Source organism: Aspergillus oryzae, chromosome 3, assembly GCF_000184455.2.
Source record: "Aspergillus oryzae RIB40 DNA, chromosome 3".
NCBI lineage: Eukaryota > Fungi > Ascomycota > Eurotiomycetes > Eurotiales > Aspergillaceae > Aspergillus > Aspergillus oryzae.
The window spans coordinates 2,291,138-2,315,931 of record NC_036437.1 but is presented as its reverse complement, the minus strand read 5'-3'; the positions used below and the strand labels follow the sequence as shown (position 1 = coordinate 2,315,931).

Below are 24,794 nucleotides of genomic sequence, written 5' to 3'. Positions count from 1 at the left end.
CTAAATACGACACGAGGTACTACTAATATGCGCTATACATGTGCTTATCTTGTACCCGGTTGAGCCCCCAATCAGAGGCATTAAAGGCGCAAGGAATAATGTGAGAGAGTGGACGATCTTGTCAGGTAGGAAGATGAGATATTGATTATCAAGTTTATATTGACCACATCACCGACGACCCAAAACGGAAGGTTACATACATACTGAGTACAGGGAGGGTGACTGGGATGTGTATCGTCATCGTGATTTGATGAGGTGAGGACCAGAGTCGGGTAAACAAAAATACAGAGGCAAATAAAAAGAAAAAAATACAAAAAAAAATAAAAATAAAAATAAAAATTGGGTTAGACTTCAGAAAACCAATTACTTCATGCAATCAACAAACTACGGGGCATTGAATTTCGTGTTCTCGTGACTCTCCCCCCAATGGGATGGCATGCAAAACAGGGGTCGATCATTCCCTATGCTACAGAGCATCTTTAATCCCAGCCCCTAAAATACTGCGTATGTTTAATCCTACTCCCTACGATACTGCGAATTACTGCGTACCTTCGATCCTGCCCCGATGTTTCCACCCGTTTTCTCCTCAACGCGGTATCTTGAATCCCAGTCTATGCTTTACACAGTACCTTTGGTCATGTCCCCATAATAATCGTGTCCTTTAGACTAATTCTCGAATGAAAAAGCCTCCCGGAAGATGCGGCCAACTCCGATCGACAACACCCCACTTCACCGCCTCTCGGACTGAGTCTCAACAGTTGAGAGGAACAATGCGGGATCAGAAATTAAGATGGACTGTTGTGAATCATGTGGACGACGGGATTCATTTACTCTTCCTGTAAAGGGTAAGAATCCTCCCAACTCGGTAATATTATGGAAGCTTCGTCATTGATCCGTCCGCCTATCATTCGGGAAACAATCATACTAATTGTAATTTACGTATTGACGGTACTGACTTTCCCCGCGGTATTTGTTCCTCAAGAATCAATTGCGTCACTGACTCGACAGAGCGGAGGGTGAGACGGAGATGCAGGACATACTGCATACTACATGAGATAGGTAGACATGGATAGCATCCAATGTTGTGCCGTCCTATTATAAGGCTGCTATTACTAGTATTACCACTTTCGTTTGTCCGCTTACGCTTTCTCTGTGTCATATTATGGTTGAGGACTCTTCCACGTCGTCGACTCATGAGTTCACCACTATTTGTAGCACCAACTGGCGTGCCTCGCGAGGGCAAGGCAACAGTTTTAGTAGTAGTGCCGTGTAGTCCCACAGTTGGAATATCGTAACAACTAGTACATACCTACCGGTGGAGTTAAGGTGGTGACATGGAGTTTTCTGTTTTGAACAGAGAGAGGCAGTGATTGGGTTGGTTCTATACACCACACTACACCCCTCCGATGTGTTCCAAAGTCAGTTAGAAATAGTTTTAATAATTCAAAACAAATGATTGAAAGCACGAGGGAAGAGAGGGGAAAAACTCAAGGCACACCAGCGTATCAAGCTTCGATGCACCAGAGTTGACCAATGTTTAATGGCGACGGGTTCCGGGATGGGCAAAGCGTTTTCGTGATCATCAACTGACCTTCCCCCGGTGTAGCGAGTCGTAGTCATAGAAATTCCTGGATTGCCTGATCGATTGGCTGTTTTACCACCCGTAGCGCCGGGGAATATGCATGCTTGTACATCCGAATCCTTGAGGTCCACGGATGTGTTGAGTGTACCCCATACTTTGACTCTTATCCTGCTGAAGACCTGATAGTATGGAATGTATGGAACCAACCATGATTACTTTTTCCCTTTTCTAATTTTTTTTTTTTTTTTTCGCATCTTACCCCACCTCTACCCTCCTTTTTATTTAATTTATCTTTTCTCTGTTATGAGACAGTTGTTTAAGCGAGAAGATCTGCTTGACTGCGACGAGTACGCAGTAGATCTGGATACTATTGGAGAAATAAGAAGAACTAGTCTGTTGTGTTTCGTTAATTACATCAATACATACCCATTTTTTCGGCCGCCCAGACGACACCATCGATCGATCCATTTAGTCGGGGAATTTAGTGGGTTGCTACTATTAGCAACCCGCCGACTTGGCCAGACCGCCCCGGTCTGCGTCGAGAGTCCACCGGAAGGGTGAAAGTGGATAGCTCACTCTTCCCCCCCAACGGTTCCTGCAAACATCCAGAAGTACAAGTACTGAGCTCTCCTCGACTGCATCCCTTTCCTTCCTGCCCTCCAGTCCCCGCACATTTATTCAATACTTTTGGATTCCTCCATTTTTTCTTACTGAATCGTCTTACGTATATTTTCTACGTTTTATATTTTCATACTCTATAATTCACTTTATCTACTCTAATAGTATCAAATACCATAACCCTTCCGGATAACACAGTTTTAAGGACCTTTGCCTTCTTCTTTTCGTGAACATAACACCCACCAACCACGCTACTATTTTCCCAATGGCAGCTCCTCGCTCTACTTCTTTGCGCGCCCTTCGCGTGCTCTCTCAACAGCATGCTGCTACACCCTGCCTCCGCCGGGGCCTGCACATCACCGGGGTCAATTCTGCACAGCCTGTCAACGTTTCGGATCGTACGTCTTTGTACGCGACTCGCAGCTTGGCAGACCTCCAGAGAGAGTGCTCCCAGAGGAAACTGGGAGCCAGCGGCAGCCAGAATGAGGTATGTATCACTCTGATGTTTCGAGCATTGCTTCCCATTGAACCCGAACTAACCGCTTCACCTCCATACAGCTCGTTGAGCGCCTTGCCAACCATGACTTTCTTCAATCCCGTGCTTTCAGCATTGCCATGAGAAGAATCAATGGCAGCTCTGCAGCAGAGTAAGTGCTTTACCTCGAGCTGCCCTCTTTACCTCGGTACAAAGGGCACAAGGCTGACATCACTTCCCACTATAGTAAATCTGTTTCCACCCGCCAATTCAACACATCTCGCGCCTCGAAGGCCGTCAATGACTCATCCACTGTGGATTTTGCATACCTACCGTCCATGGACGAGATTGATGCCCCTACTCGCCCCGCCGATACTCGCATTCCGATCCTTTCCGATGTCTACACCAACTACAACTCGAGCCAGCCCTCGAACCCTCCCATGAAGCCCCAGGTACACACTGTGTCCGGGGGCGGGGCCGATATCGCAGTCAGCCCCATGGCCGAAGTTGTTGACAACACCTCGGTGGATATCGACCCATTCTCGCTAACCGAGGCGGTTGGAAAATCCCGCTTCGGCGAAGAGGTCTGGAAGTCCCAGAACGGCTCCAAGGAACCCGGTGTTGTAAAGGAGCTGTGGACCGGATTCTTGGAAGACATTTTAGGTCCCAAGCAGCAGAGTTACCAGAAGCAGCACTGATTTGACTCGCGTTGTTTGTCTTGTTCTACTTTAGCGATAATTGGTTTCCACTGAAAGTGGTCTTTGTATTTCCTTATACTTATTCTATCATCATGATGCTCAATGATGCTATCCATTCACAATTTGATGACATTTATTGATTCAATACATCTAAATATACATCGTAAAGCTACTGTAGTGAGCACTCTCCCCTGATTCCGACCAAAAGAACTTCAGATTCGAGAATAGGAAAAGAGTCATACCACCTCAAAGTTGAATGACGTCGATCATCCACTAGGCAACCAGCCAATCAGTCACTCCGTACCACCGAGTCTAAAGGGACAAAATAACCCTAATAACCTAGGTAAGCACAAGGCATGCTTCTTCGGCATTCGGGAAAGACTCAAAAAACCATTGATTATGATTATGATTATGATGATCGGAAATATGGGGTATTACTCAATGGGGGATAAACAATTAAGGTTCTCCGATCTCTTCCGATGCCTGAAGAGTCCTTATCCAAGATCCCCATAGATCATCACATGCGGCATGTGAACCGGGGATTTATTGTAGATTCTGAAACTTGGGTCCACGGTCTATGTGGTACTCTTGCTGGTGTTTTTCATACCATACTGATTACTTGTTTTCGACTTTCAATTGTGCAAATAGTAAAGGTGGTATAGACAAATGAGGCAAGCTCTTAATTTACAGTAAGTCAAAAGTACCGTAGATCCTTTTCTGTCGTTTTGATCAGATTAGATCCGGAAATGAGTCATAGTTGAACTAATTCGGTGCTTGACAGCAAGACTTACCTAACATTTGCTGTGCTTTAGGGTTTACCTATTTGACAGATTCGGTGGTCAATGGGGCTTGCGAGGTTGATTGAGTATGCAATGTAGTTACAAGTGGAACGAAAATTTATTTGGGTATGTTAAGGCATTGTTAGCAGGACGTCTTCTTGTGGCTTAACATACAATACAAATATACGGTTCTGTTTGAACCATGGAACTTACATTCTAATCCTATATTTACTTATGGCATCGAGTAGGGCTTGTACTCACTCCACGATTCGACGACATAATACAACGGTATGTTCTCAGGCTGTGGATTCTATAATTCCTATCTCATGGCACTTCTCAATAGGTAGGTCTGAATGATCTCTTACTGTATTATGCCCTAATGGACTGAAGTAATATCTTAAATCCTGGATAGAACCCGCTGATTGGCCACATATTGGGTAGCGTTTTAAAGTTGCGTGCATGCTAGTAGTGAGTATACGGAGTAGACTTGAAATGTTCTGCTACGGGGTGCCGCCGCTTTTGTGAGGGCAGCACGTGAGCATTTCCTGTGCCTTCCGGGACACTCACTTATCAATCCTTGAGCACGCACCGGCTGCTCCGGTCGCTCCCGCATTGGTCTTGCCGGCAGTCATGTTCCACGTGACTAGCACCAGTCTCTAAACTATGTACTGTACGAGCTAGCGCAACGCCTAGGTCATAGGTTGTGCCGGCAGAAAACCATTACACCTTAAACCGGCAAAATATCAAGCGGTGTGTACGCCCAGAATTGTGCCGGCAGAAATTTAATCGCATGCAAGTTTCCTGACTCTTTTTCTTCCCGCACATTATCACCCTGGCTATGTTTTCTGTCTATCCCACCGGAGAGTCCGTGATAGGCGTTGCTGCATTCGTGGCAACTTGGGAAAGTGAGGGAGGGGGGCAATTGACAGCAGAAATACAGTGGGTTTTGACCACGCAGCAGGTTTTCAATGCGACATCGGCAACGCCAACAAAGTCAGTGCCATAGTCCGCAACAGGTCTACGGTAGTGGAAGCTATGAAGACTTAGCTTATACTGGCGCGCTCCCGATGTTGCTTAGTGTCGAGTCGAGCCAATCCGGCTTCCCTGGGTTCAGGGTGGGTTGGGCGGGTACGGGTCGGGGAACCCGTACCACTGTACTTAAATCCACCGCGGGTTCATGTGGGTACACGTCTGACTTGAAATACTAATCCCTTACTTTGGATCCATCATTTGCTCGGTGACTCATTACAACATGATATTAAGCCGCTGAAGCACCCGAACCCTCATGAAAACGACTTCGTCCGACATTTGACCCAGTCGACGTCAACACCATGACAGCGAAATGGCGAGCCACACGTCTCCTCCATGGAGTCCGAGCCATAGTTGGTGGTCAAGGTCCTCCTTTAATTCTCATTCCAGGTTGGCCACAAACAGCAGAGGCATTTAGCGGTATCTTCGAGCCGCTTTCAAAACATTATCAATTTTTGGCCCTTGACCCCCCGGGCTTGGGTGATTCGGCTCCTCCCCTCAATGGCTACGATACTGCGAACGTGAGTAAAGTCATGGCCGAAGCTATTCACGATCACTTGAAAGACCGACCGTACCATTTAATTGGTCATGATGTGGGTGGATGGATTGCCTATCCTTGGGCTGCTCAATTTCAATCAAGGATCAAATCGCTCAGTATCCTGGACGCGTCAGTGCCGGGTTTCCTACCTCAGCTTCAGTTTCCGTTGCCTCACCCGACCAACATGCGTCTTTGGCAATTCTCCTTCAACGCGCTTCCTGAGTTACCGGAAATTCTGACTCGCGGTCGTGAGCGGGAGCTACTGACCTGGTTCTTTAAATTGAAGACGGTTCATGCCGATGCCTTCTCCAAAGATCATTTTGAACGCTATATCCAAGCCTATTCAAGACCAGGAGCGATGAGTCGGGGGTTCGAGTATTATCGAGCATTTGGAACCAGTGCGAAACAGAACCTGGAATTTGCAAAGACACCGCTCGATATTCCTGTCTTAGCTTTAGGGGGGGCCAGCTCCGTCGGTTCGGATATGATTCATTTGGTCCGAAACTTCGCAACCAACGTTTCCGGGGGCGCGATTCATGATTGTGGGCACTTCCTCCCCGAAGAGCAACCATCTGCCGTCGCGCGCAGACTGCTGGAGTTCTTGGATGCAAACCAAAGCGAGTGATATTGGTTTGGACGCACCTTCCAACGTATATTCATTTGCTCTAGATATCCAAAGATCTCGAAGTGGTTATACAAAAGCTGTCCGCGCAATACATATCTGTAGTAGATTGTCAATTAGGATTTAATCATGACTCATTCACTCTAGTCTCTTTCAGCAGTTGGGGGCAGCTCTATGATTCATTGGATTATCTAGCGTTCTCCCGAGCGATTGTCTATATGTGATTCTATTTCACTTCTTGACCGAGAATGGTCCCTAATTCCTCTCATCTTCCACCATTACTCCATGGTCGCGCGAAGGCCTGTGCAACTCCTGGTCCGGGTCAGGGGTATCATCCTCCAGCTCAACATGCTGGAATTTGTCCAAGCTGGGCCTTGTTCTGTGCATAAATTCGACGAATGTAGCGGTTCGTCACAAGATTCAGTATTTCCATGTTCCGTGAGCCGCAGCCAGGACATTACGAGAAATCAAGAGCAACACGAAGCCGATAAACATGGTCGCAATGGCAAATACTTGCAAGCCCATAAAGGTTGAATTATGCTGCCTTCCCAGAATAGCTCCCATGATCGGCAAACCAGTAAGAGTACTGCTTGATATCAGTACAGTGAATAGAGAAAATGTGGGGGGCAACGAAGAACCTACGAAATAGCTATAACACCCTGATAAGTACCTATCTGTCTCCCCAAAGTCTCTAGGCTGCCGGACTTCGCACAACATGGCATCATGATGCTAACGAAGGCGCCGCTGAAAAAGCCGTAAACCACAGCAAAAACGATGAGGCCGGCATTGGAAGAATGATAATCGAAAGGCAGCCATAAACAGAGGATAGCAATGCAGCTGAAGAAGGCGGACGCGACTATGATGTTAAAGTATCCCACCTTGTCTCCGATGTGTCCGGGGATAATTCGTCCGAAAAGTGAAGCAGCACTGGGGCCCCCCAGGTCAGCTCCGCTAGAGGGACAACAAGATTGAACAAACAAAACTTACTTCACGATCGCAAGAAGGTAGAGGGCCAGCGAATCCGACATTCCCGACAATTGGGCCATGCTCGGAAGATAATCGAAGGGCGCCCATAGTCCCCACATCACAAAATATGAGCCGAGGGCATAGAAAGCAAAGCCTCGGTTTTTGAACAGCTTGAAATCAATCCATGTCGTTTCTGGGTCCCATTTCTTAGGAGGTAGGCGCGCACTGAGAAGAAAGAAGGCACCAACTAAAGCGATACCAATAAATAGTGCCGTGTAGCGTACCATGCCATTGAATCCTACGTCTTCCATAACCAGTCGTAGAAAGAATGGGAATATTACGCCTCCTGGTCACAAATCAATCAGCACGTCCTCGACCCTGATAGGATAGTTATGCTCCTCACCAATACTACTGCCCGCAACAGTAATTCCCAGAGCAAGGCCTCGCTGCTTGACGAACCACTGGCTCACGCAGACCAGGGAGGTGGTGAAAATACCTCCAGCCCCGAGTCCATAACCGATTCCCTGTGCCAAGATGATCTGATAGTACTCAGTGCTAAGACTCGTCATGCACAGTGAGAAGAGGCAAAGGAAGGTACATGGGAGCATGACCGGACGCGGTCCGTAGGCATCTACAATGCGGCCGAATAGGGAACCGGGAGCCCATATGAGAGCGAGCTGGATTGTAAAGATCCATGAGATATCCGAAGAGCTGTAGTCCTTTAAGAGAGTCTCTTGATAGGTGGTTTGGAAGATACCAATGCTGTCCAGGTCAGTAAAAGGACCGGATCATACAGTAGGGAGGACTCAACGCGTTCAAGAAGCCCAAGGTAGCGAACAGACCTAGGGAACCGCCAGCGCAACATAGCCAACCTCGAACGCCGCCTTCCGGTGGGAGATCTGAGTCCAGAGCAGGGCTCTCGGAGACCACAGGGGGTTCTATAGCCTTCTCTTCATCCTGTTGGGTGCTGGTGGAGTCGGGCATTCTGGTGACTGTGCTTCACGGTCTACAGTGACGAGGCGGCGGGGAACAAACATAAGTCCAGCTCGCCGGTTATAAGCAGAATACTAAATGACTAATAGCACCATAGCTATGAGCCTATCAGGGGGATAGTGGCCACATACTCGTCAGAAGTCACTAGTGTAGTGCACTAGGCATTCTCTTGTAAGAGTATGGAGGGGTCGCGACATCTTCCTGCTCATATGGAAAGACTAAGTCCGTCCAACCCGAAGGAGGTAGTGATCAACGTACTAATTTCGTTCAACTGTAACCCTAAAGACGTCCAATCGGAGCCGGCCAAAATTGGTACCCTTTTGGGATAGATTCCATCTTCTCCTTGTAGAGGTAGTAAGCATACTAGAAAGCCACACGAGCATCAGCTATGCGGCTATGCCCACTTAATCTTAGTGCAGGTTCTAGTGCTATTGGGCGTGAATTCTAGAGGTATAGATAGAGATATCAATCTGTGAATGGTTCTGTATACTACATCCTTCGTTCCACACTCTACTCCAAAATCACTCCACAATGGGCTCCATCCAGGTAGACGACACAATTCAATTTTCCCCAGGCCCTCTCATAGTAGGGGCGGGCCCGGTTGGTATGTTGACAGCTCTTAGGCTGGCACAGCTGGGGGTACCATGCACGTTATGCGAAATGAATACCGAGACGACACGCTGGCCCAAGATGGACCACAACAGCTGCCATACCATGGAGATTTTGCGCATAATGGGGCTGGTTGAGGAATATCGACAACAACCTGGGGCTGTACCACAGCATAGCGATTGGGATACCATTTTTTTCAACACTTGCGGGGTGAACAAGAAGCTTGTTAGTCGATGGGTATGTCCTGTTATATTCGAAGGAGAAAACTCTTTGGGGCGTAGTCTTTAACATCTTCTGCTAGCATATCCCAAGCAACAACGAATATCGCGCCAAGATTCATGCAAATAACGATGGCTCACAGCCTGCCGAGCCTGGTCAGCGTTGCTCGCAGATAGTGCTGGAAGCATTCTTGAAGAAAAAATGCCTCGCCGAACCCCTGATTGCGACTCACTTTGGTTACAAATTTGTATCGCTTGGGGAAGACAACGAGGGCGTCACTGCTACTTTCAGAGATATGGACAATCATGAAAAGATGATTAGAACCCCTTACTTGGTCGGCGCAGATGGTGCCCAAAGTAAAGTAAGGAAAAGCGTCGGGATTCAACTGAAGGGAAGACCTCTGTGAGTGTTCCATCCCCCCCCCCCCCCCCCCCCCCCGGTCAGTCAAAGGTCAACACCAGCTAACATGGCGGCGATTTTTATCTCTACTTAGGCCAGCTGCCTTTTTCATGGTCCACTTCCGGTCCAAAGAACTCACCAAGCTCTCCCCATTCGGCAAGTGGTGGCACGCCTTTGGCCTCCACGGCGGCTTTATGATTGACCAAGACGACGTTGACACTTATACCTGTCACGAACCTTGTTCTGCTGATGCCGCCGCCATCAGAGAGCTCCAAGAACATCCTGAGGAAATCCCTTATCGTGTCCTTGGCAGTCTCGGCAAGCCTTACAAATTTAAAATCGACGAAATCATGTTGGCGAATGCATGGCGTCCGAACTTTGGTCTTGCAGATTCCTATGTGAGTCGTGATGGACATGGCCGTGTGTTCCTCTGCGGTGACGCTGCTCATCGGAACCCTCCCCATGGCGGCTATGGGATGAACAGCGGCGTAGAAGACGCCATCTCGCTCGCGTGGCGTCTCTCCGCTTTACACAAAGGAATTGGTGGAGGCAACCTCGTTACTTCCTATACAGATGAGCGCAGACCGAACATGATGTTGCGTCTCGAACGTTGCGATGCCCATATCGGCAAATTCACTCCGATGATCGTGCGTACGATGACGGCCCCGAACACCGACATTTTCCTCGAGAAGAGCGAGGAAGGAGAGAAGGCACGAGCCGAGGTAGCAAGACACCTGGACCGCGTGGGACCTGAAAATATCGACCGTGGAGTGGAACTGGACCTGAGGTATTTGAATAGTGCAATCATTGTGAGCGACGGGACGAGGGAGCCGAGATTCGATAACATGCGCTATACGCCAAGTACAAGGCCCGGCCATAGGGCACCACATGTATTCTTGAGGGATAACCAAACAAGTATCGTGGATCTCTATGGGATAGAATGGTCATTGATGGACTTCTCGCAGGTCGAAAGTGACAATCAAACGGCCAATGGCTTCGTCAGTTTGGATAACAAAGCGACCTCCCCGGTGGCGACATTCAAAGCTGTAGCCAAGGCAATGAGGATACCGCTGACGCATGTCGAACTGGATGCCGGAGAGAAGCACGTTAAGAACGTGTGGGAAAATTACGATTATGTGTTAGTCCGTCCGGACGGATATGTCGCCTGGCGTGGAGGCAAAGAAGGGGCGAGGGATGAACATTGTGAGCTGAACGAAGGACGGATCAGAAATATCTTGAGCATTGCGCTGGGCTGGAAGACAGACCCTGGGTTTATGGAGTGGGAGAAGAAGGAGCTGAATCTAGAAATTAATCTGACAAGCATTCATGGTGTGGAAGAGGAGCTAGGGGTGGGCGAGGGCCAGGGGGATGCGTTTGTGGGATTTTTCAAGGAGGATAAGAGAAAAGTTGTGGGAAACGATCTCAATTAAAGGAGAATGTAAAGCTGATCTGTGATTCACCTTACGAAGATACATGTAGCTAGGATACTGTCAGGTTTTTGTTTTTGCGGATTTGACTGGCGAATATAAAGCTCAGCTGCCTTATTCTGGAACTTCCCTGAACCCCTACATCTTCGGGGATTCCCCTTCAATGTTGGAGAATCTTCTGCCTTTAAGCGCTTTTTCAGCTTCGACTATCGCATCATATCCATATATCCATGGTTGGACAACGGGGCACGTCCTGTTGGTAATTAGAGATGAATGCCTGCTGGGCTATCGAGGGGGGCACAAACCATCGGCTAGGAAAAGCACCAGTGATTTCTTCTCTGCCGAGCTGTGATATGAATATTTCGTCTCGAGCTTCTTGGTCAGGGCCATCCTGCATGTGGAAATCATTCCGCTACAGTCGATAGCCTCCGAAGTCAGTCTATGTACCTGAGATCTATAGGACATGAAGTTAGAGCTCGACATAATCGATAGTGCCTACCTGTTTAAATGTTTCCCTGGCGATAGCCTCACTTCTCAATTTTCGAAGTTTTTCAAACTTATGCAAAGCATTCGGGAGTTGCTCCTTCTTTGTGACGGACTTTAAGATCGTCCCTAAGGCCGCGCCATCCTCCATGGACGAATTAGCGCCCTGTGCAAGATATGGAAGCATGGGATGGCAGGAATCGCCTCTGTCAGATGGTTACTTGGTGGCTCGAAATATTAGGTTTTAGAAACATAATATTGATCGACTTACATTAAGACAAAATTATTGGCTTCGTTGATCCATGATGGTAGCTCCTCTCCTGCAATTCAAACACTGTCAGTTTACTGTAATAGCAAGGGATTCTGGACTCTCCTACTATGCATAAGTTTCCACTTGTCAACTCTCTTAACGTAGCCTAGAAGCTGGGTGAGACTTGAATTGGGTTAGTCATTAATTTCGGAATGCAAAGTGGCCGGTCAAACTCTGCGTACATGGGATCCCAGCCTTCGAAGAGCAGTTTCATTTCTTCGACATTTCCAGGTTGCTTCGTGATACCTGGAGGTAGATCATCCGGTACAAGCAATACAAGATTATACATTTTACCCGACTTTAAGGAGTATCCAACCGCGTGTGATCCAGGACCAATCCAAAAATTGACTTCTGGATGGCTGACCCAGTCTCGTAAAGCTGGCTCTTTGATTTGATCCAGAGACAGAACAATTCGATATGCCAAGTCTCCTGTCGGCTTGGGCGGATCAGCAGTTCCTAGGAAGCATTCTCGAGTTCGTGACCACAAGCCATCAGCTCCAACGATTAAGTCAGCGTGGTATTCGTGCCCCGAAATAGTCGTTAGCAACGGCACTGCGGGATCAACATTTTGTACGCGTTCATTCAGATGGAACTTCACTCCCAACTGCTGAGCCCGTTCGTACAAAGCTTGCTGTAAGTCCCCTCGATGCAGATCAACGAAAGGCACGCCGTATTTCCTTCGGATCTTCTTATCAAAGTCAACCTCACGGGCCAGCACTGCCCCAGAATATCGATGTACGGTCAACTGTGTTGGTTCAGCTGCCTGATCCCACATGGTTTGAGGAAGATCCCAGGCTTTGAGAAGGCGCGAGCCATTAGGGGTGATTTGGAGGCCGGCACCAACCTAAGCAAAGGCGATGTCATTATTTGATCCTAAGTGGGTGACGAGGAAAATTACTTCTGCAAGTTCTTTTGCTGCCTCGAGGACGGTGACTGAATGGCCGGCTAATGCGCACGATATGGCAGCAGAAATCCCTGCGAGACCTGCGCCGACAATGATGATATGTAACCGGACTATTTCAACTGTCTTGAGAACACGGGCGTCAAGCGCCTTGGACAATAATTAGGGTCAGAACACGTACCATTTTTTCCACCTTCTAAACTTTTAACAAATATAGCCGCAGATAATAGATGCAACCAACAGCAGATTTCCGACGTACCATCTGAATGATTGAAAAGAATATCCCACTAATAACGCGACGAGGGGACCGGACTTCTGGCCTTAATCACGGTCAGCACCTCGCTATGGAAGCTAGTGGCTAAGATCCAAGGAGATCGGGAGAGTATGCTGAGAGGCTTCCACAATAGGCATCGAAGAGTGTCAAGTTGGTGGTCCATAAGGATCGCCCCACATCCTACCACGTTGGGAACGGGACCAGTAGGAACAGAACTGATGCTATTAGTGAAGAGCAGAATACTCGGCGAGAAAATAAATAAAAATGGTGAGTTGAAAATCCTCAGGTGTGACCTCTGATCTCTCACGTACTTGTGTTCGAAATCGTACAACTTCACTTGTCGAATTTACAAGATGGGTTTCCTTACCCCCTTTGTGCCCTACCACACATCGGCTGGCTCGAGTACTATTCGAAAGTGAGTGTAACATGTTTTCGCTATCACTCCTTGATGCTAATATCAACCGCATTGCAGATTTGGTGGCCTCCTTACTGTTGAGTTCCTGGAGCCACCCCCGGGTCGAAGTTTTATGATGCGTCAGACCTACAGGCTGGACGTGGAAGGACCTGTCTCGCCTGCGCTGCGGAAGCTCATCGATAGCCCCCAACGACCCGATGGCCCTGCGATGCACTTCCATCGGTACCAGAGCGAGTTCTTCCACGTCGAGCATGGTATCTGTGTGGCTGAGGTTGATGGCGTGTCGCGCAACCTGACTCCAGAAGACGGGGAGGTCTCTCTCCCAGCGAACCGGATCCACCGTTTCCACATCCATCCTGATTCAGGCGAATACATGACCGTGCTACTGAGTGGTTCAGATGCGGGGATTGATAACCAGCTTGATAGAGTCTTCTTCGAGAATTGGTACGGATACTGGCACGACGCACTGCTCTACGATGGGGGTCTTGATTTCATTCAAAAATTACAAGTCCGTTTGTCTTATACTTGGAATATAGAACACAACCACTAATTGATCATAGATGCTCGATGCAGGCGGGCATTATACTCCAGCACCGGCATGGATGCCCTTTCGGCTTTTCTTTGGCTACTGGGCCAGTGTGGTTATTGGCCGGTGGCTTGGGGGTCTGCTAGGCTACAAGCCATTCTTCAAAGAATATACGACGGATTGGGAGTTTGCTGTAAACAAAATGAAAAGTTCGTTCTGGACTCGGCGGTCAGTTGACGGTTTTTGGGCCGCGAAGGAGCGCTGGGATAGAGAAGCAGACCTCTCTGCTGGACCCAACCCGACCAATGCAGAGCTCCAATATCTGCTCGAGGATGTCACAGCAGCTACAAGAGCTGCTAAGTCCAAGGCTGCAGAGAAGGGCTTGAATACTAATGGATCCGTCCAAATCAGTGAGCTATCTAGAGCAGACGAGGAGACTGTTATTGGTATCTCTTCTGGGTTGAAATCGGAAATTGCTCAGGTTCGGAAGCGCTGAAGTTTAATTTAAGAGTTTTATACTGTATATGAATTGTTTTATTTCTAAAATCAAATCCTCAAGGTCGACATTTCCTTACTTCATATTCTTTCAAAAAAAAATCATAAACTTTTGCGAACTAGACTGCCAAGAAAAGATTCTGATAACAAACCGAGCATCAAAGGCCTTTAGAACGACAAAAAATACAGAGAAACCCAGCATCTTACTACTCGATTATAGTTAATTAGTTACTTTCATCTTGATACAGCACAGACACCCAATCTGATATGGAAGGGATCATCCGGCCCGTACCGTTGTCGCTCCATTTCCCCTTTTGGAATAATCTTCTTTTGGAATACCTCCTTTTGGAATACCTCCTTTTGGAATATCTCCATCTGGAATATCCCCATCTGGAATATCCCCCTTCCGGAGTATCCCATTCTGGAATATCAGCTTGCTTGTTCTTCCTTCGCATTTGGGAAGGCAAAGCGATGATGTACAGTATCTCCTACGACCACTCACAGCTTCGTAAAGGCACAGCAAACTGCTTCGAATTATGCATTCGCCTTCCCATGCCTTTGGATTACATCTCTTCGAATGTAATGAGGTTCCGATTGGTCACATACAGACAGATCTGCATGTTCTCCGTGAATGCTTGCCAGCCCGCTAATTGTACAGGCAATTACAAAATATGTCTATCATAATATACTATTAAGAGAGAAGACTCCTTACATTTCTCTACCTAACCAAGTTTTGGGAAAGCTGTACACCATGGAAAGCCTGATCGCGAAGATACAGCAGGAGGCTGCTTCAGCCAATTATGTGGAGCGCAAAAAGCTCCTAGACACCTTGCGAGACTTACAATACAGCATCGAGACCCCCGAGGATGCTATGCAGAGAGTGATACACATGGTATGAATTATCCTGAACTATCGCACTTGCAGAAGTACCTCAACTTTCTCTTGCCAGACTTTCGAGTCTTGCTTCCCCTAACCCTGCTAGTTATTGTCCTCAAAAGCTAAAAAAAAATAATGTCGCTTAGAATCTTCACTTTGCTGCAATCCGCACGGCTCTTGACTTGAACCTTTTCAATGATATCCTTGACAATGCAGAGCCCTCGACTGTCCATCACCTAGCAGCCAAGCACTCTGCAGACCCGTTGCTTCTCGGCAAGTACCGAAACTCCAGTTCAGTCCACAGTGCTCAATGCGCCCCAGAAATTCTAACTAGGAAGACAGGTCGTGTTCTACGCTATCTAGCGTCGCTAGGGGTGCTTAAAGAAGCAGGCCGAGACACCTTTACTTCGACGCGATATACATCCAATCTCGCCAGACCCGAGATTCAGGCCGGATTGTACGTCTACTTCGACATGTGTAACCCAACCTATCAAGAAATGCCTCGTTACCTTGCGGAAACAGGCTACCAGAACCCTACCAGTTTCACCGACGGCATTTTCCAAAGGGCTCACAAAACGGACTTGCACACATTCGCCTTCGTTCATGGCGATCCCGTGAGGAGTGCTCACTTCAATCACTTCATGAAAGCACAACGCGGATCCCAACCCAAATGCTTCGACCTTTACCCGTTTGACGAGGAAAGTAAGGGCTGGCCATCCGATAAGCCCCTATTCGTGGATGTCGGTGGCGGCGCCGGATATCAAACCGTCTCCTTCCTAGAGCGATTTCCAAATCTCCCTGGTCGGGTGGTTTTGCAGGACTTGCCGGAGCCGATCGAGGACGCAAAATCGGTGGTTCCGAAGAATGTCGAGCGAATGGCGCATAACTTCTTCGAGCCACAGCCTGTCATAGGTAAGAAACAACGAAAAAGGTGTTGTTATCATGATTGGTCTAGGACTGATTGGAAGACAGGTGCCAAGTACTACTATTTGCGAATGATATTGCATGACCATACAGACGAGAACAGCATCAAGATTCTTAGTAATCTAGTCCCGGCTCTGGGGGAAGATTCTCTGATTTTGCTTGATGAAATGGTCTTACCCTCTCAGCGCGTGGATGAGGCGTCCACACAACATGATCTGACCATGATGACGTTTCATAGCTCCATGGAGCGATCGGAGGAACAATGGGCGAAGCTTGTAGGAGCCGTGGGACTGAAGATCAAGAAAGTGGTCCCCTATGCACCAGGTTACAATTTGGGAGTTGTCGTATGTGGCCTCTGAGGGATCCCAGGCACATTAAGAACTTGATCGAGAGAATGTATCACCTCAGAGCTCCTCATGAATAGAACGTCCTAGAAATCACGTGTCCTCTGTAAGTTGCCAGGTCTAACAGACATCAGGATATATACGAGAAGAGCTACTGGTACGGTGAGTCTCTTACTCAAATACTCCAATCTACTACAATACTACAACCAGGACATGGTTGGGAAATATTTCTAAGTCTTGAGAGCACAGATTCAACATAAGTTTCTAAATTTATCATGCTATAATATAAACTACCACAAGATAAAGCAAATGTACAGAATCCTTTTGAAAATAAAGCTTCTTAAGGTCGTAAAAGTTATACATAATCTAGAAATGCCAAGAAACCTAGGCACATTCAATGCAGTAGAAGTATGTATGCGAAACATTCCCCGACTCAGCAAAGTCCGCTATTGACAGCTCGTAATCATCTTGCCCTCCAATGGATATAGCCTCATGGGTTTCTTTCAACTTGAAGAGATGTTTGTTAATTCACTGCATGCGTGAGCGATAGCTTTTGATACGGCTTGTACCTGTTCCATGGTGTGAAAATTAGCATGTTCCCTTGTCTCCAGATATTTAGAAGTAACCACCGACTTACATTCGCAACGTCGAAGACCTGGAAATGGTCACCTGGGATATCCAGATAAGGCATCTTTGCCTTTGTAAGCATCTCCCATCCCTCAATAGAAGTCCTGGGGTCGGAGCGATCCTGCAACCAATCGTTCTCCAACCCCGGACTATCATTTCTCGTGTTTAGATGAAAGCCATCCCTTGATCGGAGCAAGAAAGTCCGTGGAATCGATCGACTGGTCCTTGTCACAGCCTCGGGTTGGAAAGCCCCAAGCATACCCGCGCAGGCTTTGAAGCTTTCCCTGACAAGGTTGCGAATAGTCTCGCCGACCAGGCCTCCTCTATTTCTATCACCTTTTGTAACGGCATTGATGATGTTCGCAGAGAGCGGCTTGTGATTTATTGGCGGCGGTGAATCGATGAGAACTACACCGGTGACCGCGTAGCCTCCTGCCATTAGCACTCGAGCAGCCTCGAATGCAACAACACCGCCAAACGACCAGCCACCGAGGATGTAAGGACCGGACGTTGTCCTTGCAATAAGCCGTGCATAAGATTGAGCCATAGCAGGAATTCCTGACCAGGAATCGGGGTCCAGAAATTTGGGGTCGTGGATCGCATAAACCGTGCGATTGAAGGGTCTTAGTCGGTGATATTGAACACAGATGCCGCTGCCGTCGTGGATTAGGAACAGAGGGGCATTTTGGGGGGCCTTGTCCTCGGCGAGATGCACAATTTCGGGTTGCTCTTGTAACTCGAGAATCGCCGCAATCCTCAACTTCATGGACGCGGGCACTTCTTTCTTTTCGGCTTCCAGTACTGGAGATTGTGTTATTTCACCAAGGATTCGGGGGGATAAAGGAGAAGAAATCTCAACTTCAACTTGGGCTGGTTTTGCGTCATCTATATTTGCCTGGAACATGTCAGGGGCGGACTGTACGCCTCTAAATAGCTGCTATTGCCTAGTTCACTATATATGGACCTACTAATCTCTCAATATCTCTCACTGTTCTGCATTCGGATAGTTCCAAAGATGAAAGTTTCTTGGAGTTCGATGGACTTTGCAGACGGGCTTCCAGCTCAATCATCATCAGTGAATCAATCCCAAGAGCCTCGAGCTCGACATCTGACTTGACGGAGGTAATATGGGCACCACATGTTTCGGCAGTTATGGACGCAATGAGTAGCTTATCTGCAGGCGTTGCCGGTGTTGTTGGCATCGTGACAGAGTCCACAGTCTCTGCTTCCGAGATAGGGGTGGGTCCTGATTGGCCCTCATCGCTGCACAGTTGCTCAATGTCTTCAACGGTCTTACACTCCTCCAGAGCTGATATATCGATTGAGGTATGAAGCTTAGAAGACAGGTTGGACGAAAGTTCAATCATCATGAGCGAGTCAAAACCGATGGCGTGAAGGCTGGTGTCCGCAACTAAGTTTGATGCCTCTAGATTGCAAGTTCTCGCAATGATCTCTCTGATAGCTGGCTGCTTGTCAACGGGCATATCAGGAGGCTTTGAGTTAGGAGCTGACGGTTTTGGAGCTACTAGTTTGGCTCTCTCTATTGGGACAGATTGATGTGAATGACCAGATCTCGCAGCTGCCAACCGGAGGGCTTGAGCCATTCTCGTTAGTTTCACTCGCTGGAAGGCCATCCCCTTGAAGACAGCAATGACGCCTCGTGAATCGACCGCATATGCATCTGCTATGATCACGTTGGTAGCTGCGATTTCGAGATTGCTGCAATAGACTTCGAACGTCGTGTCTGAGAAGGGGATATTTCGAGTCATGGTAGCAGATTTGACCTCCTTGCAGATGCAGACTTCATCATTCTCAATATTGAGATTGGCGACGAAACCAGCAACATGAAGGAGGACATCCATCATGACCGTGTTCGCCCTTGAAGGCTCTCCTTGTGAATTGGGGAAACGACACACTGCGAGCGCTTCATCTTGGTCGATGCGCACCGACTGAACCATCTGATACAATTCGGAATATGTGACGACCCGAGTAAAAACCTTTTCATACAGGGCTTTTCGGAGAAACACCTGTGTGCTCGATTGGTCAACGCGCAAAAACCGTTCCTTTTGCCGTTCCATGAGCGGCACTAGCTTTGCATACTTTTGGGCATGAGCAGCAGGTCGTGTCTTCAGCTGCCCCTGACAATGAATCACCTGTTGCTGCGGATCGGAACCTGCGTTGTATGAGGCCACAGTGAACGAATAGTTTGTCTTGTGGTCACCGCCAGGCTTTATATAAACCCTAACAATTGCAGAAGATTCTTCTGAATATAGCAAAGGTGCTGGATATAGCACATTCGAAAGTGCCCTGGTGGCTTCTTCACCTGGATCCCGCTGTATCCACTTGGAAGCAGCTAGAACAATCTCGTGGTAGACCGATGCAGGACATAGAGCCTGTTCACAGACACGGTGACCCAGAATATATTCCTTGAAGACCGCAATTGGCGTCTCAAAGATGGCCTCCCTATTCGTCTCCGATGGACGTTGAACAATCTTGGACAGGAAGGTGTACCCAGTTTGAGAATCAGTATTTTGATCACACTTACCCGAGGCTCTCTGAGTACTCTCACGTGGATAGTAAATACCAAATTCCTGCTCTGAGAACGGCATGACCGGAAGGGTGGTTAAGGTTGCTCGCTCATCGAAAGCTTTTCGCCAATTCAGCACGGTAGTGGTTTGGTAAAAATGGCATAGTAGTCTAGCAATTGTCGCAGATGCCGGAGTTCCTTTTCGTAATGAAGGTAGAAGATGTGTAGTGTCTCTATCCAATCTAGTGCTGACCATTGGTAGCACAGATGGATGAGGCCCTATTTCTATCCATCGGGAGATTTCAGCCCCCATTCCACTACTAGAGAGCTCACGAATGCCTGCGTTGAAAGCAACGGTCTGGCGACAATGCATGGCAAAATACTCAAAGGTGAAAGCTCTTTCACCAGGTTGAATAACGCGGCCAAACACGTTGGATAGAACAGGGATTCTCGGACATGAGATTTCGAGTGTCTTAGCGACTTCCGTTAATTGAACCAATATAGGGTCCAATGCGTGTGTATGATAAGCCATTGGAACGTCGAGGATTTTCGACCGCGTCTTCATCGTACCGAGTTTTGCTTTCAGAGATTGGAGCTGACTGATTGGGCCCCCAACAACGCAATCAGACTCACTGTTATCACAAGATATAGCTAAATCGTGAAATTCTGGGCTGTTGCCAATGTGCCGTCTCACGGTCTCTGCACTGAGGTTAACCGCAAGCATTGACGTTTTTTCAAGTTCACACAGCTCCATCATAAGCTTTGCTCGATGTGCCACCAGTTTCAGACTACTTTGCAAATCAATCACACCAGCAATGACTAGGGCAGCGTACTCTCCCAGGCTAGTAACCAAATTAGCTATAGAACCGTAGAAGAGGAATCTGGTGTATGAGCATACCTGTGACCCAGCACAATAGTTGGCATAATACCCAGAGAGATAAGAAGGCGTGCTAGTGCTACCTCCAAGACAAAGACTGCTGTTTGAAGAGATTGTTGTAGTAGCGAAGATGAGTGAGATTGCCGTTCTTGGTCGTCTTTGCATGCGATTACATTGAGACATCCCGGATATCCATTGCTCAATAACCATCGGTCGCAGTCCAGGACCACCTTCTTAAATTCGGGTTGAGAGGTTAAAAGCTCACGGCCCATTCCTAGGTACTACAATGTTTGTTAGTTCCGTAAATCCAGATGTACTGTAATGGAGAGCTTCACCTGTGATCCTTGACCAGAGAATGCAAACACCGCACGTGGCTGTGGATTTGCCGACTCGCGAATGTTGTAAATATCTGCATTTCTCAAGTTGTCGACAATTTCCTGTATGGTGGAACCGGTAACAGAAATACGATAGTCATAGATCTGGCGGCGAGCCGTGCTAGTATAAGCAGCATCACGAAGAGAACTCGGTAACGAAGGAGCCTCCAGATAAGAGATCAACGCATCTTTATAGGCAAGGAGGCTTGTGTGGCTTCTAGCCGAGAACCCAAGCATATAGCTGTGAGCCTCGCACTGCTCCTCATTTTGAGGGGTAGCTTTGAGGCTAGAGTATTCTTGCAGTATCAAGGCACCGTTAGAACCCGCTGCACCAAAGTTGTTAAGTAGAGCAAGCCGCGGGTGTCTCGAAGATCGAGGCCAAGTAGCACCGTCACGATCAATAGCGGATCCGTCTGTGCCAAGGTCTTTGATCTTAGGGTTAAGTGTCTTAAGGGATATCTGTGGGGGTATTTTGCCATGTCTCATCATCAGAAGTAATTTTGCCAATGCTGCACCGCCGGAAGCGGCCTCGCAGTGGCCGATGTTTGCTTTGATAGAAGTAAAATGGAGAAGATTCCCTGGATCTCGACCGTTGCAGAATGCTCCGCGAATGCTAAGAAGCTCATTTGGGTCCCCGGCTTGTGTGCCTGTGCCATGTGTTTCCACCACAGTAATCTGTGAACATGTTAGTAAATGCGCTAGCACCTGGTGGTAGCAATCGAGCGGAGGATGCCTGGCGGAGAAGGGAAATTCCTACGGCTGGTAAAAGTTACCCGCTTGGGATTACGCACCTGATGAGGATGAACCTGGGATTTCTTTAGTAACGTTTGAAATAAGTATTCCTGCGTTGGTGAATGAGGATGCGTTATGGAATGCGCATTGCCGCTTTGATTAATCTCAATGCCTCGAATAACCCCGAGTATTCGATCACCTTCCAATATCGCATCGTTCAGCTTCTTGATCACGAATGCTGCACAGCCTTCAGACCGGCAGTAGCCATCTGCCGAATCATCAAATGGCTTGCACTGGCCAGTAGGACTTAGGAAATGCGCTCGATCAAGACCAAGATACATCTAAGACGCTGTCAGTTCATAATGATTTCAGAAAAGTGGCTCCATTGGCTTGGAGAGCATCATGGACTGCTTTTTTTTTTCTTTTCGTTTTTCTAATGAAAACTGAGGAAAGTGGAAAGATTTACTCACGTCAGGACTACTGATGACATTTACACCCCCAACCAATGCCGACCGACAGTCTCCAGCCTGCAGAGCTCGTGCTGCTTGATGAATGGCGACCATCGATGACGAACATGCTGTATCCAAAGTGATAGATGGCCCACTCCATTTAAAGACGTAACTTATCCGTCCACTCTGAAAAGCGCGTAACGTTCCTTAAGGTGAAGCGATTAGCATTGCCACGGTATCGATAAGAGTCAAGCATGACAGGATTTACCTGGGCTGTAGTAGACATCAATGTGGTCTCTAAGATTGTCGGTATAGTCCAATGTAGCGTTTCCGATAAAACAACCGAACGTCCTCCTGGAGAATGACGGGGTTGAATCAGGGACATATCCCGCATCTTCCAGTGCTCGATAGGCAGTTTGGAGCATGACTCGTTGTTGTGGATCCATTGAAAGGGCTTCTCGACGGGAGATACCAAACATTTCGTTGTCGAACATGAATGGGTTTTCTAGGAAGTTGCCGTACTTTGTTCTTAGAGTACGGCCATCTTTCTTCTGATAAAAGTCTTCAACATGGAACCTTGAAGACGGAATCTACAGAATCCGAGTCAGTTGGGAAGCAGTTGGGGGAGATGTTTGAGATCGTTGGGCTTCACCTCGACGCAAGAATTGACGCCTTCGGCCAAGTTTTGCCAAAGGGCATCGGTATTGGAAGCTCCTGGAAGGTCCACACCCATACCCACAATAGCAATATCATTAGATGACAGCATCCCAGTAGTGTCTTGTAGCGAGGGGCGTGGTTCGACGATTGACGCAGCTACAATGTTCACGTTATCTGGGAGGGTATATCTGGCTCCTGATATGCCGTAACCAGGACCGAAATTCAAAATTTCAAAAGAAGCATCCACAGCGGTGGCTGGCTGCTTGATAGCGGCAAGTACGTTATCCTCTACCGCTACCCAGTTCACCGGCTCTAAGATCATCATCTCAAGGAGCTTCTCGCAGAGTTCTTCCAACGTTGCCAGCTGGCCCGAATCAATTGGCTTCCCATCAATATTAGAAAACAGCGGGGCAATAAGATGTAAGGGTGTTGAGAACAAGAGTATATTGTTTCGGAGGTCTTGAAGTATATCCCTTCGGACTCCCTCGAGCTGGTGACGGTCATGATACAAGGAAAAAATATTCGTTGGCCGTATCTTGCATTGGGAGGGCACACTGCTTTGGCTGAATTGCTGAAGATGATCACCTCTACCGCTCAGGGTAACACAAGTATCGGAGTTGATAGCACTCAAGTAAATGTAAGAAGCAGGAGACTAGGATTGTCAAATCAGCACTTGGGTCTCTCAGATCATGGACAAGTCATACTCGTCTGTTGTGTTCTTCAAGCAGTTCTCGGGCGTGCTGGGCCGTAATCCCGTCGACGACCAAACTACAGGGCAGATGTGGTGGACAGGTTTCTTTGCCCATCATAACCTGCTTGTAGCTTTCGATCCGGATGCCTACATGCAGAGCTACGTAGAAGAAATCTTGGCCCCGAGATAGCAGTTCGATGGTATTCCTGGACGTGGCCAGCGCCGCACCAGGCAGTAATCCGGCACAGAATCCAGCCACACCAAGGATGACACCAGGCTTCTCCGTCGAGTATCGTAAATATCTAAGAAGCTGAATCGTGTACAGAGATACATGTTGAATGATGCTATTCCGTTGATAACACGCCTGGGGTCGTATGAGGCTTTCCGGCTCCACGAAGTCTTCCAGCTTGATGTCTGAGGGTAGACGCTGGCTGTGAATGACGGAGGTGATCTCTTTCACAAAGATGTCATGGCAGGCTCGTAAGATGATCTGGCCCTCTGATGTTCTAGCATCCTCAGCTGCAGTTCCCAGAGTTCGTTCCGAGAAAAGCGCATCAGAACCCAAGCCGGCGAAAACAGGAATTTGATGCATCTTGATACGGAGTGTTGAAAGCCGCGTGGGGATCGATTGTCCTGGGAAGCAATGAGGGAGATGATGGTGCCAAACGCGGATGACATTTGTATATCTACCTCCCGTTGTCCTCCTCTGGATGCGTGATTACTACAGCTAACCAGATGTGACTATTGGGTTAAGGCATAGGGAACTGTCAAATTGACGTCCCGACACAGAGCACCGGCACTTGGCCGACTGCACGCTACCCGCTGACGCTAAACAAGATCATCATGAGGCGTTTCTATACGTGTATATCGGAAATTCCCACCAATTCGGCGGCGCGGATAGAAGCATCGTTCCTCAAGGTTTCGAAGATGCCATACAAAACATACTCCAAGAACATGAAGAAAATCACTCCCTAATTGGGTGTGAAGGATTCCGGAACGACTCCTTCTGGAACGGAACAGACTAGAAGCCATGCTTAGTGGCGGCTTCCGGCCTCGGGTCTTCCGTAGATCATTCGTATAGGGACCGTTTCAGGATTAGCGCGGGAGGGCAGGGTAAGTTAAACCCAGTCAGGAAGGAGTACAAGAATCTGTATATCCTATCAGTATACGTATCGTCAAATTAAGGAGCAAGATAAACAAAACTTTAGCTTTGGCTCCCGGTTCGCCAGAGGAAGATGATGCATTATCTGACTGACTTGACGTGAATCAGAATCGGAGATTTTGCCACGTGTGGCTATACGGAACGGCGGCCCTGGAGATGCAACCTCGTGGAAGCCCCTGAGATCCTTGCTAACCTG

The 24,794-nt window shown here is 47.9% G+C and overlaps 7 protein-coding genes across 7 annotated transcripts; 4 read left to right on the top strand and 3 right to left on the bottom strand.

Annotated features, from left to right (window-relative positions):
* Positions 1-2,465: 2,465 nt before the first annotated feature.
* AO090023000883 (uncharacterized protein) lies at positions 2,466-3,373 on the top strand (the record flags this gene model as incomplete). Its single annotated transcript, XM_001821330.3, has 3 exons — positions 2,466-2,687; positions 2,759-2,847; positions 2,923-3,373. The coding sequence occupies 3 exons, from the start codon at positions 2,466-2,468 to the stop codon at positions 3,371-3,373; spliced, it is 762 nt and encodes a 253-aa protein (XP_001821382.1).
* Positions 3,374-5,517: 2,144 nt separating this feature from the next.
* AO090023000882 (alpha/beta fold hydrolase) lies at positions 5,518-6,344 on the top strand (the record flags this gene model as incomplete). Its single annotated transcript, XM_023235809.1, has 2 exons — positions 5,518-5,534; positions 5,600-6,344. 2 exons carry the CDS (start codon positions 5,518-5,520, stop codon positions 6,342-6,344), a joined length of 762 nt encoding a protein of 253 aa, XP_023090793.1.
* Positions 6,345-6,761: 417 nt separating this feature from the next.
* Positions 6,762-9,943, bottom strand: AO090023000881 (uncharacterized protein; the record flags this gene model as incomplete). The annotated part of the gene is made up of 6 exons (XM_023235808.1): positions 6,762-6,927; positions 6,984-7,292; positions 7,329-7,653; positions 7,711-8,069; positions 8,146-8,299; positions 9,667-9,943. The coding sequence occupies 6 exons, from the start codon at positions 9,941-9,943 to the stop codon at positions 6,762-6,764; spliced, it is 1,590 nt and encodes a 529-aa protein (XP_023090792.1).
* A 1,149-nt stretch (positions 9,944-11,092) lies between these two features.
* AO090023000880 (uncharacterized protein) lies at positions 11,093-13,590 on the bottom strand (the record flags this gene model as incomplete). The annotated part of the gene is made up of 8 exons (XM_023235807.1): positions 11,093-11,207; positions 11,260-11,345; positions 11,454-11,643; positions 11,709-11,757; positions 11,815-11,870; positions 11,930-12,591; positions 12,646-12,774; positions 13,564-13,590. 8 exons carry the CDS (start codon positions 13,588-13,590, stop codon positions 11,093-11,095), a joined length of 1,314 nt encoding a protein of 437 aa, XP_023090791.1.
* Positions 13,591-13,939: 349 nt separating this feature from the next.
* Positions 13,940-14,530, top strand: AO090023000879 (uncharacterized protein; the record flags this gene model as incomplete). Its single annotated transcript, XM_023235806.1, has 2 exons — positions 13,940-14,344; positions 14,423-14,530. 2 exons carry the CDS (start codon positions 13,940-13,942, stop codon positions 14,528-14,530), a joined length of 513 nt encoding a protein of 170 aa, XP_023090790.1.
* A 579-nt stretch (positions 14,531-15,109) lies between these two features.
* AO090023000878 (uncharacterized protein) lies at positions 15,110-16,517 on the top strand (the record flags this gene model as incomplete). Its single annotated transcript, XM_023235805.1, has 3 exons — positions 15,110-15,250; positions 15,381-16,146; positions 16,207-16,517. 3 exons carry the CDS (start codon positions 15,110-15,112, stop codon positions 16,515-16,517), a joined length of 1,218 nt encoding a protein of 405 aa, XP_023090789.1.
* Positions 16,518-17,025: 508 nt separating this feature from the next.
* Positions 17,026-24,028, bottom strand: AO090023000877 (uncharacterized protein; the record flags this gene model as incomplete). The annotated part of the gene is made up of 8 exons (XM_023235803.1): positions 17,026-18,063; positions 18,119-20,731; positions 20,851-21,582; positions 21,699-21,980; positions 22,110-22,294; positions 22,357-22,678; positions 22,741-23,397; positions 23,450-24,028. The coding sequence occupies 8 exons, from the start codon at positions 24,026-24,028 to the stop codon at positions 17,026-17,028; spliced, it is 6,408 nt and encodes a 2,135-aa protein (XP_023090788.1).
* Positions 24,029-24,794: the final 766 nt, after the last annotated feature.